This window comes from Myotis lucifugus, unplaced genomic scaffold, assembly GCF_000147115.1.
Source record: "Myotis lucifugus unplaced genomic scaffold, Myoluc2.0 scaffold_103, whole genome shotgun sequence".
Taxonomy (NCBI): Eukaryota; Metazoa; Chordata; class Mammalia; order Chiroptera; family Vespertilionidae; genus Myotis; species Myotis lucifugus.
This window is the reverse complement of record NW_005871151.1, coordinates 1,613,732-1,636,313: the sequence shown is the minus strand read 5'-3', so window position 1 is coordinate 1,636,313 and position 22,582 is coordinate 1,613,732. Positions and strand designations below refer to the sequence as shown.

The 22,582-nt window shown below is 47.8% G+C and overlaps 1 protein-coding gene across 1 annotated transcript in view; it reads right to left on the bottom strand.

Annotated features, from left to right (window-relative positions):
• LARGE1 (LARGE xylosyl- and glucuronyltransferase 1) overlaps positions 1-22,582 on the bottom strand; it is a 305,112-nt gene that overhangs the window by 151,826 nt on the left and 130,704 nt on the right. Inside the window, 1 exon segment of the mRNA XM_023757230.1 lies at positions 6,906-7,077. Within this exon segment, the coding sequence (XP_023612998.1) occupies positions 6,906-7,077 (172 nt within the window).

Sequence of the window (22,582 nt, the reverse complement as noted above, 5' to 3'; positions counted from 1 at the left end):
AAGCAAGTCAAATTCAAAGGCTAACACGGGCCAAATAAACAAGGTTTAAGTTTATGTGGGCCACAAAAAAACAAAAGCTTTCATTTTCATAGAAACATAGGTTTATTTAGAAAAGTATAGTATAAAGAAAAAGAACAAGAGCGATGATAAAATTAATGTTTTCTTCCTGACACTTGGCATCTCTTCTCTGCTACTATCTTTCCTACTTTGGGGGAAATCTTGTTTGCAGTGATTACTTTCAAAACTGATCCAAGGTGGATGTCAGTAATTCTGGATCTGACAGGAGACTTAGTTCATATTCTATATATATAAAAGCCTAATATGCAAAGTGTCCCCTCAGGAGTTCGACCAACCAGGAGTTCGATCGCTTGCTATGATGTGTGCTGACCACCAGGAGGTGGCGCGGAACGAAGGCAGGCCCTGGCTGGCAGCCGGCAGCCATTAGGGACCCTACTAGTGCACAAATTTCGTGCACTGGGCCTCTAGTTGTAAATAACTGCTCACACCATTATATTGGCTGAGCTGCAAAAATATTCATTGTGAGCCGCATGTGGCCCGTGGGCCGCGAGTTTGACATGCTTGCTGTAAAGTAACTGTGTGCTCAGCAGGGCCTAAGATCTAGAGATTAACAGAATGGGCTCTGGGGTCGGCCTGGGGTTGGCCCGGCTTCAATCCACTAACTTGCTGTCTGACCTTGAGCAAGGTAGTTAAAGACTAAGTGAGACAGGCCCTTTGCCCGACACACAGAGAGCAGGTCACAGAAATCAGCGTTATTACCATTTTATCCCCAGGGTAGATCCAGGGGCTCAAAAGAGACTGAATTAATGAAAGAAGGAATGAGTGAATGGATGAGGGAGGGAGGCAGGCCAGAGGGAGGGGGGCGTGAAGGGAACAGGGAAGGGGAAGAAAAGGAAGCAGGCCGGTTTCTGTCCCCCTGACTTTCAGGAGTTTCAGGCTGAAAACGAAGAAAGGGGGAAGAAAGAGGGAGTATTATTTATTCAGCAGAGGCAGAGCTGTTTCCTGGCTTACCGCTCGAGTGAAGCTTATAGGGGAGTTCTTCATGTATTATTCCCCCATTTTTATAGAATAGCAACAAAAAAAGAGGCTCGGGGAAGTTGAATGAAGTTTCTAATATAGTAAGAGAAGGCAGATCTACTTCCAAATTAATCTGAAAATAACAAACCTCTCCCACCCAGCTGGCCAGGAATGAAATTCAGTGATGTTCCAATTCTGGAAACCAAGGTTCTATCTCTCAGACCCTGGGAAAGCCATGCTTCTCTCTGCCTCGGATCTTGCCTCTGTTTTCCGAATGCTTGTGTCAGCTTAGCTCCGCCCTCTCCACCCCGGTTTCCATGGTCACTGGAGTCCTTCCATCTATCTAACTTTGGTCTCTCCCAAGAGGCTCCAAGCTCCACCACCTCCTCTTCTGAGGAGTGTAGGCTGCCGTGTCGGAAAGAGCATTGGATTTGGACAACCTGAGTTCAAATCCCAGCTGTGCCACTTAAGAGCTGAGACACAGGGCCAGCGACCCTGCCTCCCTAAGCATCGGCTCGCAAACCTGCAAACAGGAACATTACCAGTAATTACTTCACGGCAGTGTTGTGAGGATTAAATGAGTTTACCCATAAAACGCTTAACAGAGCAGCTGGCACGGAGTGAAGGCCTTAAAAATGTTAGCTGCAATTAGCCCACAGTGAGTCTGTTAGGTCCTGACAAATACCCACTGTGTGACACCCCTCCCCTCCGTGGCTCTGTGAGGGTGAGGAGGGGAAGGCCTGCCCATGCTCGACGACAGCCTGTACCTGTTTAGGGGCCAGAACTTTCCACGATGGCAACATGCTCTTCCTACAGGGAAGGCCTTTGTCTTTCAACCTAACAATACTATCTTGAATATGTGGGATGGCTTTCTTCTAAGAGCTTCAAGTTATGGGTGTGCATTTATTATTTATGCCTCCCCAACAGCTTCCCCAGATGGCTAAATCAGATATAATTTTCAAGTTTGGAGGCACTAAGCAGCGCTTCTCAACCTGTGGGTCGCGACCCTTTTGTGGTCAAACGACCCTTTCACAGGGGTCGCCTAAGACCATCCTGCATATCAGATATTTACATTACGATTCGTAACAGTAGCAACATTACAGTTATGAAGTAGCAACGAAAATAATTTTATGGTTGGGTCACAACATGAGGAACTGTATTTAAAGGACCAGAAGGTTGAGAACCACTGCACTAAGGGGTCGTGGGTGAACAGGATCAGTGGCAGCCACACCGGAACTAGATGCAGACCCTGTCTCCCAGGCCAGTGGGCCACCGCCTCCCCACACACACCAGGAAGCCTGGACGGGAGGCAGGAGGCAGCGGAAAGAGCACAGACTCCAAAGGCAAACTGCTTGGGGCCCAGCCCTGCTGGGCGACGGCTCTCTGAGCGTGAGAAGTTCTCTAACGGCTCCTGGGGCCGCTTTATGTTGCTTTTTAAATGAGCAAAGTTTCTAGCCCAGTGCCTGCAACAGACGTACTTAGGAATATTAGTTACTGTCCCTTGGCTTTACAAATACTCAATTATCTGCCTGCCTCCTCACCATGTGCATGCGGATTCCAGATCAGGCATTTCACATTAAAGTGCCCCAAACCGAACTCTTGGTCTTTCCCTATAACTTGATTGTTTCTCAGTCCTTCATCTCCAAATGCAGTTGCACACTCTAGCCCCCAGGGGTCACCTGTGATCCCTATCAGTGTCTCATCCTGGATCCTATCACCAGAACCTCCGAAGGCTCAACCTTCAAAATGTATCCCTAATATAATGGCCTCTTTCACCTCTGCTGACCCACCCGGTCTGAGCCAACAACGCGTCTCTCCTGATGATCAGTCTTCTCCATGGCTTCCTTCCTTCCTCTTCCTCTCAGAAGGGCAGCCAGGATGATCCACTGAAAACACAGATCATGTGACCCTGCTCAAAGCCGGACCGTGGCTCCTCATATCACCCAAGGGAAAGGCAAAATCCTCGCAGGCCCTACAAAGGAGACCCATTATCGGACCTGGTCAATCCCGCCCGTTCCTGGGCTCCCTCTGCTCCGTTCTGACCTCCATTCTATTCCCCAAACAAGCAGGTCACACAACTTCTGGAACTTCAGCCTGCTCTTCCATGTGCCCAGCCCACGATTCCACTCTTCCTTCATGCCTGGCGTACTTGCTTTCTTAAGGTTTTTGCTTACATGCCACCTCTCTTGTAAAACCTTCCATTCCCACCCTATCTGAATATTAAAACAACACACACGTCTGCACACAGGCATCCTTATCTCCCTCCTCTAATTTCCTCAAGAGAACCAGTCACTGTCTACTGTACTATTTCACTTTGTTTGTTCTGTTGTGTATCTTCCCTACTCATATATACACTCATAGGGGGTGGGGATTGGGCTTGTTTTATTGTTTTTTCATAAATTATTTTTTTAATCTTTATTGTTGAAAGTATTATATATGTCTCCTCCCCCCGCCCCCGACCTCTTCCAGCCCGCCCCCACCCCCTGCCCCAGGCCTTCACCCCCCTATTGTCTGTATCCATGGGCTATGCATATATACATACAAGTTCATTGGTTGACATCTTCCCCCACACCCATCCTCCCCTGCCTTCCTCTGAGGTTCAACAGTCTGTCCGACGCTTCTATGTCTCTGGATCTATTTTTGTTTATTTTGTTCATTAGATTCCACATATGAGTGAGGTCACGTGATACTTGTTTTTCTCCGACTGGCTTATTTCGGGCTTGTTTTATTCTTGCACCATCCCCAATAGTCAGACAACCAGTAAGCTCGGTCAATAGGACTGAACGGGCAACTCCTAATTCAACGGCATGCCTGAGTCTTTCTGCTAAGAATTAGTGGCTCTGAAAATTCCTCCATGGGTTGGAGCCGGCTCCCTAAGGATGCAGGCTGCTGATGTGGGGAGGGAGGCATTTGACACTTGGGTGAAGCAGAGGGTCAGGGAGCATGCGGACACCCCCAGGAGATACCCCCAAAGCTGCGGTGGTAGAGGCTGAGAATGGGAGCAAGCCCCTATAAATGGCTTCTTACTGGACTCTCCACAGAATGACCTAGGTAAGGGGGGTTTCACGGCACCGGTAAGGCGTCAAGGACGTCCGTGACCTGCACATAGCAGCACGGCAGCCCAGACAGCAAGCTGCGGAGATGAATTGACACGGCCTAATTGCATCAATGCCACTCAGCGTGTTTACAGTGAAGGATGACAAGGGCCATCGCCGTCACGAGAGGGCAAGTCTCCGTCTTGGATCGGAACGTTCTGTGTTTGTGGGTCTGTCCTAAGGGAATCTTCCGGGACGTGACCTCGCTTCTAATTGGTCCAGTTTAGAAAAACAAGAACAAAACAAAAAACAAAAAACAAAAACCCAAAACTTGTACAAAAGACTGCCATATGGAGGAAAAAAAAGAGCTCACTTGTCTTCTTTTCTCCTCCGTGTTTTCCCAGAAGTTAGGGTGAGCCTGGGAAAACCCCAGATGTTTTTATCCTCCGCGGCTGCCGACAGACAAAAATGTAACAAAGTCGGCCTTGTCTGTGAGCTCCGGGAAGGCGCGTGCCATGTTGCACAGTTTTAGGCAAGAACGCCATCTGATACGTTCCTCTGTGTGGTGGGGGCCTAACAAATGCTGGAAATAAACCGCAAAAGAATGAACAAACACAGTGCAGCCCTGCCCCTGTCCTGACCTTGGCCCACACACTCTGCTCTGCCCGGAAATGGCCTTGGGTCGCGGAGCCCAAACCCTGGACCAGCTCTGGGGGCAGCAGGAGCCTTGAGAGCCTTGCCTTCCACAGATGATACCAGGACTTAGCGCCACAGGTACAGGAGGGTGGTTGTGGCTGCAGAACCCACCTGCTCTCCGGCAGGTCCCAGCCCGGCCAGAAGAAATGTGCCTTCCTAACCACACTCAGTTACCCCTATTATGCCAGCGAGACTTGCAGCCATGACTGCAGACTCGGGTTCAATTTCTCAGGAGCCATCTCTGACATGGGGGTTTGCGTGCGGGAGGTTAATTTAGGAAGAGCCTTTGGGGGCAGCGCTGTGAGCGCCAAGGGAAGAAAGCAGGGCTGGGCAGAGGGAGAAATCCGGCCGCAGGGCAGTCCCAAGGGAGGGCAACAGCTGCTCCTGCAAGAGTCTACACTCATCAGTCACTGCTAGATATGGGGTGCTCCAGGAAGGGGGCGTGGCCACAGGCAGGTGCCTCTCCTCACCTGAGGCCACCCCCAAACAAGGCTGATGGCTGGGGGGCCATCTGCAGGCAGCACTCCCAGCTCAAAGGGGAATGTGGGCATCTACTGCACACCATCACTACTCCTATCCGGCAGGATGGCGCCCAATGCCCAGCGCCTCCTCTGTGATGCCCTCCCAGCTGCCTTCTCTGACCCCTTCAGAGAAGGGGTAGTTCTCACTCCTGTCACTGTCCATGCACCGCCTCACACCCAGCGGGGATGAAGGAAGTGCCTGTTGAATAACACATCACTGAATACGGAGCATCAGCATAAAAGTATGAATAAAATATCATCTCATTATCCGAATACCTGCCCCCAAGGAGTTCAATTAGATCAGAAAAACAAGCAGAAATTATTGGGGAACTTGCATTCGGAAGCCAACACCCAGGTGCTTTCTGGTCTCAGCTCTGGGCAGAACCCGGCCTCCGCCAGGCTTCGGCTGACTTATGAAATCGGAGAGACCCACGCATTCTATGAGGAGATTAGGAAGCTGAGACACACTCAGTGTTAGCACTGTTGCTAAATGATGTCTTTATTAGTGTCCTTATTGACATGGGTGGGAAAGTACATTTGGATCCTGGCAAGGGAAAGAGTGTGAGGGTCAGAGTGTCTCCCAGGTGACACGCTGAGGACTTTTTTTCAATGAGCCCAGAGCTAAGAGACCCCAGGAAGAAAGCAAGCAGAGGCCAGAGTAGGTGAGGAATTGTACTCTCTGTTCCGTGAGTGAAAACAGAAACCAACTGGAATATCCTGTGATTTATGAAAATGCTGTCATTTAAAATCACTAAGTGGCATCTCACCTTCACAGGATAAGGAGTTATAGAAGCGGGAAGAGGAATGTTAAACCCAGAAGCCAGGATCAAAAACAAACAAACAAACAAAAAACAAATGGAAAAAAATAAAGAAAAAAATCTCATCAAATTTCCTCTCGTTGTATCTGTCTAATACATAGAAGAATTTTTAAAATATCACAATTTAAGGACAACATCTGGGAGAAGGATGTTAACCTAACAGCCCAAGATTTGTGCTAACCTGTCACTGCTCTCAGTTACGCACACCAACTGGGCTCACGATTTCCCACCGGACACCCTCACATACACTGAGGCCGGGGCAAGAGCTACAACCATCAATAATAAGAAACGAACAGCTTGAAGAAACATCTTGTAAACGTACATACCCCTTTAAAATAACAAACCGCAACAGGAACGAAAGCACAAGCCATAAGAACATTTCCAAACCCTCCCTAATCAATACGCATCTCCACCACCTCCCAGGCTTTCTCTGCAATCAAAGTCTCGTCGGACAAAAAGAGAAACCCGAGAAATGCACGTCTCCGCACAGGTAAGCCAGCGCTCCACGACCTGCATACAAATATACACAGTGGATACCGATCTCATACAAAGCACCTCCACGGGGTTCTTCCCCTGATCATAGCCCTGTTCTCTTCATTCACTAAAGAAATGCAAATTCCAGTTCGAGGTTTTGCAAAGGCCAAGAGACCTGCTCCTCAACCGAATCTGTGATTCCTTATCCATTCCACGAACATGACCTCATTAAGAGTGCACCTCGCATTTTTTAAAACGGCAATTACTATTCCTGGCATGCCGACACCTTCAAAGACAGAAGAGAGAAACGGGCCGCAGTTAATTACCTTTGAACTTGTGGAACACGGCCCACAGCTCTGCGATGTCCGTGGCGAAGGTGATGTCTGTGTCCAGGACGATGACCCTCTCCAGGTTGGCGGGCAGAGTCTTGGTCAGGACCAGCTTCATCAGGCCGTAAATCCCCGAGTAATGTTTGTTGGGGATCCAGGAAACCTCAGACTGCACCAGGTGGCGGCGAAGCGAGGGAGAAGGAGAAAGAAAAGAAAAAATCACTACGTTAATTTGTTTTGCATAAACATTATAAATAGTGCCTGGTACATAAAAAGCACCCAATACAAATTTGTGGAATAAATGAATGACTCTTTTCTTCAAGATTTGTTCATGTAATGTGCAGTGTGGCATGTGGAATTTTGGGGGGAAGAAAATGTATCTGAATCAAGGGAGAGGAAAAGCAGTATTTATAAAATAACTATTAGGCGGGAACACTATGCTCAGATTTTAAAAATAACATTTTTGCTATTACAGAAATTGGATAGGCTCAGGGGAGAAAATAAGAATATGCACAAAAGAAGAAAGAAAATTACAAAAATTGAATCAGATATATACTAGCAAACAGTGGCTAATTTTTTTCGAGGTAGATGTATTTCTTTCAATCACTAACGATTACTACTTAGTGGTATTATTACAGCTTATGCTTATCTCTTTTTTGAAGCAATAATTAAACCAATTAATGTTGCGGCCTTCTCCTGGTTTTCACACAAACACAGGAAGAAAAACTGGTCATCATTGATGCAACACTCTTCACGGGTAACAAGATGCAAACACGTGCGCGGGCATGTGCGTGTACACACACACACACACACACACACACACAAACACACACGCCAAATGAGCTCATGGAGGGCCATCCCTGAAATCCTCACCTGCTGTAACAACTCATGCCCCATAGGTAGGTAGAGTTGAACGCAAGACACACAGCTTGGTACCACCTGGAACCCAAAGTCAAGGCTAAAAACAGTACATTAACTCCAGTGTGATGACAACTCTCAAAGGAACAGGTCCGCTAGGGAGGTCACAGTGGGTGGGGGCCCCTCCCCGCCTTGCTGCCGGGAGGAGTCTGCTTAGGAGCAGAAGCACACTTCTTATTTCCATGAAGGTAAGGCTTGTAATGCAACTCTTCAGTGATAAACGGGGCCATCTTCACAAGAGTCCACAAAATACTCATCCCTTTTGTCCTTATCATTCCACTGTGTGGACACTGTTCTAAAAAATAGAGCCGAGTTGAACAACCAGAAACTGATAGCATATCACACAATCTACAGCAGATGGAAGTGCTGGGACACAAAAGACCCCCAGTGAATAAGCCCTAACTTCTTCCTGATGCCCCTCATTGCAGGTATTCAGGTGGCCACGCCTCTTTACCTGCTTCCCACGGGAGGTGGGGGAGGGGTCTCTGGAAGATAGTCCAGCAGGAAACCGTGGGTTCTGGATCAGGCACACCTGGACTCAGATTCTGGCCTTGTCACTTAACCGCAAGGTCAAATGGGACATGATTGCTTGGCCTTTCTGAGCGTCTGCCAGTTATAAAAGGCAGTTACTTCTAAATGCTTGCACTGTACCAGACACGGTGTGGGCGGAAGCAGCACAGTCAACGCGGATCATGGGGGGGGGGGGGGAAGGGGGGAATGCAACAATAAAGAACAGAAGTGTATGCAGAACTTAAGTGGGGGGGGGGGACAAGGACTGGGCAGCACAGGGAGGAAGAGTGGGGGCCGTTACCACCCAGGCCTGCAGGGCAGTGCCGGCAGCTGCTGGAATCAGAGAGAATGCCAGGTGAATAAGCCACCCAGCAGGTGCAGTGACCTTCCGCAGAGGGACATGGGCTGCCTGTGACAATCCCCCAGGATGGGGCAGGGAGAGAGACCCCAGCCCCTCTCCTCCTTCCCACTGGTCTACTGGAGAAGCCCCCTGAGCTCAGAGATTCGGCCCTCATGGGGCACAAAGCCGGGTGGAGGAGGGAGAGGGAGGACCTGAGGGACTCACCGAACACAACTAACACCGCCATTGAATTAACCGAATCATGGCAAGATCAAAGCATAATGCCTCATACAGAATAGATGCAAAATGCATGTCTGTAGGATGGGTGAATGGATGGATGGGTGAATGGATGGGTGGATGGATGGGTGAATGGATGGAACAACAGACGAACAGATGGTCGAACAGCACAAGAAGGTCCACAGCAAGCAAGATGCAGGGCTTTATTGGGGATCTGTCATTAGGTTTGCAGTCTCTCCCCAAACCACGTTATCCTTCCTATGGAGTTAGCTTCATGACTCGCTGCCGAGGCCTGGGGATGCTGCGAGCACTTCCCTGCAGCAGACTTTAGAAAACGCCTCCTCCTAGGAGCCCGGCCTCCAGAACTCAGCTGAGTATCTCTCTCCCCTGGGAATCTGCCCGCCCCAGAGCTTGGCAATCCTCAGTCCACGCTGCAGAGCCCAGCTATTTCGCCAGACCTCTCATTAGCTTATTCATCCGTGTGGTTACCCTCAGCGCAGGAGAGCTCGGTGCAGACTGAACACCAGGGCAGTGGTTACGCCACCTAATTGGGTTCCCCCGACTCTGGATTTACTTTAACCCGTGTGAGGCGCTCGGATGCATCGCAGAACAGTGGGACTACGGGAATAAGTAAGTCTCAACAGGAGCCCAGGCCTGGATGTCGCCCCAAGTCCCCCAACTTAACACATAATCCATTAAGTCAGAGTGTACAATTAGAGGTAACAGAAGCATTCAATGAGTTTGTATTGGGAAAGAAAACTAAGGAATCTATGGGAGGAAAGAATGTGTGCTAAGAAGCAGATATATTTATTATAAACAGTTCATTCTCTTAGAAGTAGCATATAAATAACATCCCTCCCATTCCCCCACCTTCATCCAAATTCCATGTTTCCTTCAAATCTCAACTTAGAAGGCACCCCCTGGCCCTGGTTGGTAACACCTCTCTGGCCACCACCTCCCCGCTGCCCCGGGCTGGGTGCGGGCTCCAGACCCAGCTGTCTGCCTGCCTTCTGCACAGCAGGCTGCCACGCCTTGTTTAATTGCCCATGTCTCTCTCTGGCTCTGGGCTGGAACTCCTTGAGGCAGGGATGATGTCATTTTTACTGTGGCAACAAGTCATTACTCAAAAAATGTCTGATGAATGTGCATGGCTGCCGAGTTAGCCAGGCCTGGGTTTAAATGCTACCTCCGACCTTTGCCGCCACTAGGAGCAGAAGCAGCCATAACTGCTCAAGTCCAGGGTCCGGGTGGTACAATGGCAGGGGCACGGCTGGGTGAGCCCCACTGCCTGGGCTTTAGTACCAGTTCCACTGCGAATAAGCTGTGTGGCCTCAGGCAAGTCACTGTGCCCCTGGGAGCCTTAGTTCTCTCATCTGCAAAATGGGAGCTTAGAACACTCACTTCACCGAATTGTTAGGACTGCAACGCTGGGCGGGCACGTGGGCCTCTGTAAAGCCCATTTCTCTTCTCCAGTGAACTTCTGTCCACACTACCAAGGCTCAGACGATTCTGGATTGTGAGTTTGCTAAAAGCAATGAATCAGGGGTACCTTTGACAGTACAAGGGGAGGCTGGGAATGGAGGTGGTTTTGGTGGGGGAAGTAAGTCACCTATCACCCGTTTCGGTATTTCTACATAAAGATGAACAAGATCACAAGCTGAGATCTACCAGGAAACTGGAAACATCCTCTGGTAAGATCTCCAAATGGGAGAGAACCCGAGTGAATTAGGAGGACATGTGGGCGGGACTGGTCACCCAGGCAACCTATGGGGCAGTCTCTTGCTGCAACCCACACTGGTATTGATCTTACTCCCACCCTGCAGTAAACGTCAATCCACCAGGGACACTAAGTCTGGGGTCAGTGGACAGAAGAGCATCCCCTTAGGGAGGGTTGAAACAACCTGGAAGGCACCATGCAGACCGACCCAGGATCCTACAGAGACGCCAGCCCTGGCAGGGCAAGATCCTAGTTATGTTCTTTATCGTTATAAACACACCAAAGGGTCTGTGTAATTAAAACGCTATAAAACTGAAAGTTAGGCTTATTTTAATGGACATATTCTTACCCTGGCAATGGCTGTTAATAATCCTAAGCAGCATGTTCTAAGATTTAATTAGCAAAAGTGCAACCATGCTCAAGAATACCGCCTAATGCACTTATATAAAGGAGAGTATGCATGCCAGGTTTTGAGGCTTTCTGTTTAAAGTGGGGGGTTGAGGGACATTCGCCTTGCCAGGGCTGCGGGTTTCTGGGTGGGTGAACCCCGAGGGGAGGTTCTATAAAGTTCTGCAAGAGATTCCAGGGTTCATCTGATGGTGAGGGGTCCATAGGACAGTTCCTCAGGAGATCTGACCAGGGTAGTGACATGAGCATGGCTCAGGATTGGACAGAGGACACGAACCCACAGGTGACTGCTTAGAACCTAGGGCAGGAGGGAAACTGATTTCCCGATGGTGAAGCAGGTGTTTGACGGTTGGTAGACAAGGGAAAACTGGGGAAAAGGCTGGTTTTATTGGGGAATGGTGTCCATTTCTACTTGAAGATGTTATTTTCCAGAGGCACTGGGATGCCCAGTAATGGTAACAATAGACAATACCATCTTGCATTGACGGAGTGCTAACTGGGTATCAGGTATTATGGTAGGAGCTTTCTGGGGGTCTCTTAAACCTTCCCAACTAGTCTAAGGGTCCGGCGTTATTATCCCAGTACCTGAAGTTTGGGAGATGAGTGCCAAGTCCTTCAACTCACCCCAACTTCCCAGCCCTAGACTTTCTCCCCAGAAATGGCGTTTCTCTCTTCTTCTCCCTTCCACTGCTCCGGGTTACCTACAGTTGTAACCGAACCTCTTCCTCCATCCCACCAAATCTTCCTTCATCAAGAATCTGTACTGAATGGCAGGTAGGTACAAAGGCCTTGGAGTTGGCCATTCTTGGCTTCTGAGTCTCTCTGGGCCTTCATTTTCTCATCTGTAAAATAGGGATAATAGCAGCATGTGCTGCTCCCTTCCCAGGGAGTTCTTTTATCTGGAGCCTGGAAGCTCTCCTCCGTCATCCTGGAAATATTTATTGCTCAAAATAGACTTCTGAGCCATATCAACATTTTCCTGTGGATTACAAGTCACTTGACACATTTTTAAAAATTAAAAAAAGAACTCATCCTAGCTGCAGAAATGTTTGAAACGTCATTGGCCTTTCATGTTGTTTCTGAGTGGTCGTCTTGACAACCGACCTGTGTGTTCAGAACAGCACTGTTGAGAAATGGAGGAAGAGGGGCTGGGGTGAGAGAACTCTGGGAGATGCCACAGAGAGAGGGTCATGGAAGGAGCAGAGCCTGGGGAGTCCGACTGGCCGGATTCCAAACCCCGACTTCACCACCTCTGCCCGGTCAAGCTCATCTCCTTAAGCCTCAATCTCCTCACCCATAAAAGAGAGAAAATAGAACAATACGTAGTCCATGAGGTTTGGAAAAGCACTAAATGAGGCAGGAGAACTAAGGCACCCAGCACAGTGCTTGATATATGGTAAGGGCTCCATATTAGCTTTTAAATTGGTTAAGAGCATGCACTCTGGAGTCTGCCTGCATTTGAATCCTGGATCCACTGCTCACTAGGCTGGTTCGCTTTGGGCAAGTGATCAAACCTCTATGGACCTTAGTCGTTTTCATCTGTACAATGGGCACACGTAGAGCACATATTCCACAGGACTGTGAGAATTCCGGGGCTATATATGGGTGGGCAAAAGTAGGTTAAGTTACCAGCTGTCATAGCCTGAAAGATAAATTATAAGGATATACAATAATTCTAATATATAAAAATCCAGGGGCTGTCACGACCTAAACGACCAGACGGATGACCAAACAGCAGGCTGTGTGAGGCAACCAGGCTGGCAGGGGGGTTAGTGAGGGACGACCAAACGACTGAACAGCAGGCTACGTGGTGCAATGAGGCTGGCAGAGGGGGGCAGTTGGGGGCGATCAGGCAGGCAGGCAGGTGAGCATTTAGGAGCCAGCGGTCCCGGATTGTGAGAGGGATGTCTGACTGCTGGTTTATGCCCAGTCACCAGGATCGGGCAGCTGGACATCCTCTGAGGGGTCCTGAATTGAAGAAGGTGCAGGCTGGGCTGAAGGAACCCCCCGCCCCCCATGCACGAATTTCATGCACTGGGCCTCTAGTGACAATAATAAGAAAATGAAAAATAATACAAATAAATAATACAATACTTAATAAATAACAATACAAGAATTAACTCTGTGTTTCGGAGTACTCACAACTGTAAACTTGTTTGCCCACCCCTGTATGTTAGTATTGGCTATTGTTGTTAATTTTCTTAAAATATATTTTATTGATTTTTTATAGAGAGGAAGGCAGAGGGATAGAGAGTTAGAAACATCAATGAGAGAGAAGCATCGATCAGCTGCCTCCTGCACACCCCCTACTGGGGATGTGCCTGCAACCAAGGTACATGCCCTTGACCAGAATTGAACCCGGGACCCTTCAGTCCCCAGCCCGACACTCTATCCAGTGAGCCAAACCGGCTAGGGCTTGTTGTTAATTTTTAATGTTATTACTATTGGTCTTTAGAACAACAGAAAATCTAAGGGTCATATCTACTAGCTAAAACCATCTGTGTTTGCACTTACCCTCACCAGCAAAGAAAAGCTCTGGTGTAGCTCAGTTGGAATCATTTAACTAAGCATTTATGGAACATGCAATACGGGCCAGGTGCTGAGGTGGGGACCAGTGTCCGTGATGAATGGAGGCTCTAGGAGTCTATGGTCTTGCGATATTCATTATTCATGGCTGCATAACAAGGGACCTCAAAAAACACAGCAGCTTCAAACAGCGAAAATGACTTCTTATCGCACAGCTTCTGTGCTGGGAATTTGGGAGCCTCTTGGCTGGGGGTTGTGGCTTGGGATTTCCCATGAGGCTGCAGTCAAGACATCTGTGGGGCCTGAAGACCCTGGAATGTGTGGGATCTGTGGCTAAGATGGATCCTCTGCGTGCCTGGCAGTGAGGCCGGCTACTAGGAAGCCCAGTTCCTTGCCACACGGACCACTCCACAGGGCTACTTCAATGTCTTCACAACACGGCAGATCACTTCTCCCAGAGTGAGCGATGGAGACAGCTCAAGACAGGAGTTGGGGTGTCTTTTATGACGTGGCCTCAGAAGGCGCACAGTGTTATTTCATCAGCGTCTTATTGGCGAGAGAGGTCAGCCCTAGGCAACGTGGGAAGGGACTAGCCCGGGTGTGAACACGAGGGGATGAGGAATACTGAGCCGTCATGGAAACCAGCGACCGCATCTGCAATTACATGATCTGAGCTGGATTGTGATCAGTTCCAAGTATGGGCAGAGCAGCAGTCACTAGGAGGACAACCGACCGCGAATGTGAGGAAGGTGGGGGGAGTGCTCACTTAGAGATGTCCACTGGACATTTGGTATCAAAAACTGAGTTTCTCGAATATTAGGAGGAAAGGAGAGGTATATGTAACACCATTTAAGACACAGGGATATAAATAAAGAACTGAGCGTGTGTGTGTGTGTGTGTGTGTGTGTGTGTGTGTGTGTGTGTAAAATAGCTACAATCTGATAGACTCAGGTACAGCTTAGAGTTGGAAGTGATGGCAAGGCTACGGAAAGTTGGGAAAGGGTCAGATGCTGGAGCCTGTATGCCATTCTAAAGAGCGGTGGACAATATCCTGGAGAGACCATGGGAAGAAACAAAGAGGTTTTCATTAGCAAAGAGCCGTGATCTCATTTCTGGAATGAGTCCTAGTGACCCGTGAAGGAAAAGGATTAACAGAAGGCAGCTGAGAGGCATCAAGACCTTGGAGAATGTGGGAAAAAATGCAGATTACAGGGTCATGTACCCAGAAGGAATGACTCACCTGGTCTGGGCAGGGCCCAGAAATCTGTACTGTTAATCAGCATGCCAAGTGATTCCAAGGTAGATGCCCCCAGACTACACACTAAGACACACCAAAGTAGGAGACACGGGAAGTGCTGTATTTCTCAAGGTCTTGGTGACTGAACCATTTACACTGGATCACCAACCAGCTTCCTGTTCAGAAACAAGATAGAAGACAGCCCTAAACTGAAGTGGCCCCTCTGAACTTGAAGTGGTTGGTGCATGGGGAGAGAAGATTTTTCTCAAAGATTAGTAAAAGAAGGTGTCCATGGAAGACCAGGAGTTCTGCAGGTAACCCTATGCCCTGGGGTGGGTGGGTGACTGGAGCCATTAAGGTTTTCTTGGCTGTTTCTCTTTATATATATACTAGAGGTCCGGTGCACAAAAATCATGCACTCGAGGGGGTAGGGAGGTCCCTCAGCCAGGCCTGCGCCTTCTTGCACTCTGGGAGCCCTCGGGGGATGTCCAACTGATGGCTTAGGACCGATGGCGGGGAGCGGGCCTAAGCCAGCAATGGGACATTCTTAGTGCTGCCACATGAGCCCGGCTTCTGGCTGAGTGGAGCTCCAGGAGCACATGACCACCAGGAGGCAGCTCCTGTGTTGAGTGTCTGCTCCCTGGTGGTCAGGATGTGTCATAGTGACCGGTCGTTCCACCGTTTGGTCAATTTGCATATTAGCCTTTTATTATATAGGATATATTGATTTCGGTGAGAAAGGGAGGAGAGAGATAGAAAAGTCAATGATGAGAGACAATCACTGATCAGCTGCCTCCTGCATGCCCCACACTGGGGATCAAGCCCGCAACCCCGGGCATGTGCCCGAACCAGAAATTCAACCATGACTTCCTGGTCCATAGGTTGACACTCAACCACTGAGCCATGCCAGCCAGGCGATCCCTCTTTTTAAACTCAGACATCTAATTTCAGTAAAAGCTGCTCCAGGCTAGCAACTGTGAACTTCTACAGAACCAGTACCAACAGGAGAGCTGAGTTACATACGGGTGGCACAAAAGTGGGTTATCGCAAAACACAGAGCCTATTCTTGCATTGTTGTGCTATTCTCCAAATAAACGACTGTAAATCTACTTTTGCCCCACATCTTCCCACAATGCAAACTTGGAAGGAAACCCCATAAGAGGCCCCACGCCAGTCTTTACAGGTGACAGCAAACTATACTGAGCAGCAATGAGCATTTATTTAGAACGTACAAGCCATGTCTAAAATAAGGCTGCTGGCTTCCACCTGAAATTTACCGAGAAACCATCTTCCACACACAAAATTCATCCTGGGATGATGACAAAGGCAGTGAATCAAGAGGAACGTGATCGGGGTTCTAGACACACATCCCTCCTCAGATGAGTGACAATGGAACCCCTTCCTCTCTCTCGCCTGGCAAGGAGCATCCTCCGTTTAGCTTGGTGCTGCTTGGGGGGACTGGTCGCTGGAGCATTTACAAATTGCCGGAACATCCCTCAGGACTTTATGTTATGAAATGGAGCGTCTCAAAGCACTGGGAGTCCTGATTTGTGAACTGGGCTGTTACAGTGGTTTAATTTCCTGAAATGTAGCCGCCTTCATAACTAATAGATTTTTCAATGCGCCGAGGAGAAAATTGCATTAGCTCCTGTGTAGCCTGAACTTAATATTTTTAGAAGCTGCAATTCTTCATATTACAGAGCACAGTATGTATTTATGTGTGTACACTTAGCACAGTGTTTGACATACAGAAGGCGCCCAATGAATCGTGTTTTTCTTTTTTAATCCTCACCCGAGGATATGTTTTTCATTGATTCTAGAGATGGAGGGAGGGAGAGAGAGAGAGAAACATCAATCGGTTGCCTGACACACACACCGTGACCAGGGATCGAACCCGCAACCTGGGCATGTGCTCTGACCAGGAATCGATCCCATGACCCGTCAGTGCCCGGGATGATGTTCTGACCACTGAGCCACACTGGCCAGGGCTCAATCAATCATTTTGAAAAAGTAAAATACTGCAGGTATACAGACAATGCTCACTGAGAACCATTCCTTGTGATGGGGATATACTGATGAACCTGCTTCATTCATCATTCATTCATCCAAACACCAGACGACTGCTCTGAGGGCATTATAGCACAGGTTAGGGAGACAAAAAGACAATTTCAAAAAGCACTATTACAGCAATCAGGAGAGTGGTTTCTCTTGGTGGCGACTGGAGGAGGTGGGTGATGAAATGGAAAAGACATCTAGGTGGCATTGGTGACATTGTTCTAGTTCTAAGTTAGCTGGAATGGTGTTTATCAATGTGTGTCCTATGATGTATTAATACATATGATGTCTTTCATATGTGTTTGCAGAAAGACATCACGGGTGACCCAGGAGCAAGAATGTGACCTACACACAACACAGTACGTGGAGAGTTGGGGGACCCAGCTTAACCAGCTAAAAGTAACTCTCTCTCTCTCTCTCTCTCTCTCTCTCTCTCTCAATTCTGTCAAAATGCCAAAAAAATGGAGATAATAATTTTGTTAGTACATGGAAGGGAAGAAGCGCACTCCTATTCCCCTGTCACCACACATGTACTCTTCAGCATGCATTCATTCTTGGGCAAAAACTGCTTCCTGAAGGGCAAAAAAAAAAAAGCCCTGGATATTACTATGATTTGTTATGAAAATCTCATGCGAGATGCAATTAGAGAGCGCTATTAGAAAAAGATCTATCTAAAAAGGCTCCTGGGGGTAAGGTGATAGAACATTTTTCAAAAGGTTGAGAAACTGCGCTCTGCAGGATTGTAGGACACCCCACTAGCCACAAAACAGGCAAGTAAATCAAAAACCTAGCACCTGCAGAATCCAGCCGTTCTCCCCTTCTTCCTGAATTTAATCAGAAGGCAGTTTAACCAGGAAACATTACGGCTATCCATTCTCAGGTTCATCTGGAGATTTGGGGAGCACAGTGCCCATCTCCTCCTCTCACCCCCATTCCTCCTTTGCCATCCTCCCCACCTCCTTTGCAGGGAACCCTCTGAAGGGCATCCACAGAGGCTGCAATTAGAGGCCGCCCCCCCCCCCCCCACTCCGCTCTGCATGAAGGAGGTGCTTCCTTCCCAGAGGGCGTGGCCATCTCTTGGAGATGAAGTGCCTGCCTGTGATGCTCCTGTTCCCAGCTTCAGGCCAACGTTGCTCTAAATACATGGGCGGCAACCCCAAGCAGATAAGGAGAGTGAAGGTGGATGAACCAGAGGTGCCACTTAGTTAATTTCTGGTTGGTGTGAAAACTGTTTTCTTTCATAAAACTCTTGTGGTGTCGTAAAGAGATCCAAAGGAAAGCCTTGTCAATGACCGAATCTCCCCTGGCTACAAGCCAAAAGGACCCTCTTCGAAGGTCACCCCTGGAAAGATGATGCCTTCACTCAGCTCTAACCAACGTTCGCCGAAGGTCTTAATTGTGATTTCAAATATTCGAACCTGGCCCTGTTCAGATGACTTAGACTGTTTATGGACATTCACCTCCCTCCCCCCCACCCCCCGCCCCCAAACAGGCCCTTACTATTTATACGAAGGGTTGCCAAGGAGACCAGGTGTGAGGAGAGCTGTCTGACTTGTCTAGATTTAGAATTTATCGTGCATGGAGATGCAGACGGGAGAGGAATGTCACTCCTGGAAAGAGCTGTAGAAGATGGTGAGTGGTACAAGATAATCCCATTAAGCCTTACTTCCATTTGGGGATTTGGTTACTGATCAAAGGAATTCCTAATGCTCTAAATCCCCCTTCAAAAAAAAAATCACCTAATTCTGAAAGTGACTCATTTATCTCAATACTCACTCTGTGTGCCAAACTCTGTATTAGCAAATGTTGATGTTCCTATTTCTTAGGAGACAGTAGTTAAAAGGGGAAGGGTATTATTATATTTATGAAAATAACAATACTGGTATTGCATCTGTTGAGTGCTCACTATGTAACAGACACTATAAGCCATTTACAAAATTATCATTTCAGTCAGACGATGACCCCATAAAGTACACATCAAGGAAATCACACAATCTTAAAGGATTATAGGAGCTGGGGCTGAAAATCGGATTTGGCACATTCCAAAAATCTTAATCATTTTGCAAATGGACTCAAAATAAGATATTCAAATGATCACGAGGCAGTGAGAGCTACACACAAAGCCTTACTAGAATTCTTGGGGTGGAGCCACTAATGACACCTGGAACTAGGAGTAAAGTCAGAAGAGGTGAAGGTGGCTATTCCATGGAGCTAGAGAGAGTCAATGCGACCAGAGCCACCAAGATAAAAAGCAGACAGGAAAGCTTAAAAAATACGTCTAGATCCCAAAGGACTGTTAGAATGGATTCCTAATTTCTGTTCCTGACCATCTTAAGATGCCAGAGAAAGCTTAGCCTCCGATGCCCAGCCTTTGTATGAACAATGCTGTCGCGGGGCCAGGGCAAAGGCCACCTGGAGTCTGGGTGCCCTCCCCTGAGACACTGAGGAGAGCACCTGGAGCCAAGGTCCAGCCCAGGCTGCACAAGAGAATCACCTGGGCCACCCCCAGGCCCAGCCCCGAATGTCTAATCTGGGCCTGGCACTGATGCTGGCTCTGGTTTGATAATGGTCAGAAGTTACAGCCACTGTGGAAAACAGTACGGAGAGGCCTCAGAAAATTAAGACTAGAGCAAATATATGATCCAGCAATCCCTCTTCTGGGTATTTATTGGAAGAAGAAGAAAACACTAATTCAAAAAGATACCTGCACCCCTATGTTTATTGCAATCGCCAAGATTTGGAAACAACCAAAGTGTCCACTGACTGGTGAATGGACAGAAAAGGCGTGATATGCGTATGTGCATACACAATGGAATGCCACATAGCCATAGAAAGGAAAAAAGGCGAAATCCTGCCATTTGCAACAACACAGTTGGAGCTTGAGGGTATTAGGTAAGTAAATTAAATCAGACAGAAAAAGACAAATACCGTATGATTTTCCTTATAGGTGGAATATAAAAATAAACAGAACAATGAATGCAAAACAAATGAACAAACAAAAGAAAAACAAACTTGCAGAGGCAGACAACAGATTGGTGGTTATCAGGAGGAAGGGGCAAGGAGGGGTTGAAAAGGGTAGGGCCTCAAGGTACGGCTGTGAAAACTAGACTTTGATAGTGAGCACGCTGTAGTACATAGAGATGTTGATTTATGTTATAAACCAGTGTTACCACAATATGAAATACATTTAACAAATAAAGAGAAAATATCACATGTGAAGCTAATGTGCAAGCAAGAGTGGGCCTGGCATCGTTTTCCGTGTTGTGTTGTGTTACTAAAGCCTATCAAATACTTTCTGCAGGATCAAGCCTGAGGTACACAACAGTTGGGGAAATGAGCCAACCAATCAATCCTAACTTCTAGCTGGGAAAAATCAAGACACAAATCAATGGCACAGCTCTGCAACTTTAGTTCTTTTTTGTTGTTTGCACAGACATCTTCAAGTTCATATCTACATATATAAAAGCCTAAGCGACTGAATGACCGGTTGCTATGATGCGCACTGACCACCAGGGGGCAGATGCTCCATGCAGGAGAGTCCCTCCCCCTGGCCAGCCAACCTCCTGTGATACCCCCACCCGCCAGCCAACCTCCCAAGGCCCCAATGGCCCCCAATTGCCGGCCAGGCCGAGGAACCCCACCTGTGCACAGATTCTTGCACTGGGCCTCTAAAAAAAAAAGAAATATATATATATATATATATATATATATATATATATATATATATATATATATCAATCACATATATTTTTAAAGAAAATTCCCTGGTGTGGGGATATGTAAGCATCCTTGACCTGGAAGCAACAAAAAATAATGGAATGAGTACTAGACTCAGTGTTTGAAAAAAATCACAAGTTGGAGTCTAGTCAGTTCCCTTCTTGGATTCCACATGTGGAAACTAGAGACAAAGACCCTTGTTCTGAGGACCGAGATGAATGATGGATGTGGAAGCACCTGAGAATCCTGACGAAGCCGTGCCCCTGAGCTGCTAGCTCCAAACCCAGAAATCAGGACTGTTTCCTTACATGACAAGTGGAAGAAAGGCCTGAACACAGTGCGCGAGCCACACACGGTCGCCTTAGCGCACAATGTGCAGGCAGCCAGCCCACCCCGGGAAGGATGCACGTTAAGTAATAACCCCACATTAATGACAACAGGGATGGGGAAGGGGAGTTTCAGCATCGCTATTATGCCTGTGAATAAGATGCTGATCGTCACTTCCCATTTTCTCTTCAAACCTATTACTTAGCTGGGAGTGAGATTTAAAACCCGCCGGGGGTTCTTGAATTCCGCCTGGGTAAGTGGTTAAAGCCAATGAAGATATCCTAGTTAGAGCAGTTTTTTAGCTGACAGATTTGAGTAAACAAACGGATATTTTTTTCTTTTTTCAAGATTTTTGTTTGTTTCTTTTTAAATATATTTTTATTGATTTCAGAGAGGAAGGGAGAGGGAGAGATAGAAACATCAAATAAGAGGGAATCATTGATCGGCTGCCTCATGCACGTCTCCTATTGGGGGTCGAGCCTGTAACCCGGGCATGTGCCCTGACTGGGAATCAAACTGCGACTTCCTGGTTCATAGGTCGACGCTCAAATACTGAGCCACGCCAGCTGGGCAACAAATGGATATTTAACAGGTCAGTATGTGAAGCATCCATCTTTTAAAAAGGTAACAGGAGTGGTGATACCAACAGTCCTGTGTATATAGCATGTTCTAGTTTACAATAGTTTCAAATCTATGATCTCATTTGATTCGTCAAATAATTCTGTGAGTGAAGGAAGGAAAGAACTCACATCTCCCCTTTACATCTGGAGAAGGAAGACTTTTGAAACATCATGTCCGGAGTTACACAGCTAGTGAATGGCAGGGTGGCAACTCACTTCTTCTGACCTTCAGGAAAACCACTCACGAGGCCCATGTAACGCTCTGACTTTATCATGGGAAGCAGGTGGAACTAATGGACTGTGAAGAACTGTGTATTGTGCTTTAGCAAGAAAACTCACATTGGGACACCCAGGTCCCCCTCTTCCCCAAATCAATTTGGTGACGTGGCGCAACAAGGGATGAGGACTTGACATGTTTCCAGGTTCCCTATTCGAAGTTATCTGTGCGTCGAAATAATTCTGATTTGCTTCCCATGTTTCAATTAGAGAACAAAGAGAATCTGGCTCCTCGGTGCCTCAAAGGAGGTTGGAGAGCTGTGAATGGCTACCACCGTGGGGCCCACAGGGAACGCGGCCAGTGCTGGCTGCATCTGGACGCGCTCACCTTCTGCATGGCTGGGAATAAAAGACCCAAGTCCATATGGCCGGTCTCTGTCTCAGTGGCCTGAATTTCCCACCCCATCCCCTCTCCCTCATCACAGCCAGGGCTTGAACAGGGGAGCTGCCCCTAATTTTGTTAGGTCCTAATGCACGTTATCATCCAGGGGTGATTCTGCCCCGTAAGGGGCACGTGGCAATACATAGGCTTTGGTCCTCACAGGCTGAGGGGAAGGTACTGCTGGCGTCCAATGGGCAGAGGCCAGGGATGCAGCCACACGTCCTCAGACAGGACAGCCCCACAGCAAAGGATTAGCCCAGAACATCGCCAGTGGAGGCACCTTGTCTGAAAGTGCCAGTGACAACTCAGAAAAGGGTGTATGCATGAACACGCAGAACTTTTACTTGCTCCTGGTACTAGAGGACAATTTGCCTCCGTGTGGACCTACTGGGAAATTCTGCATT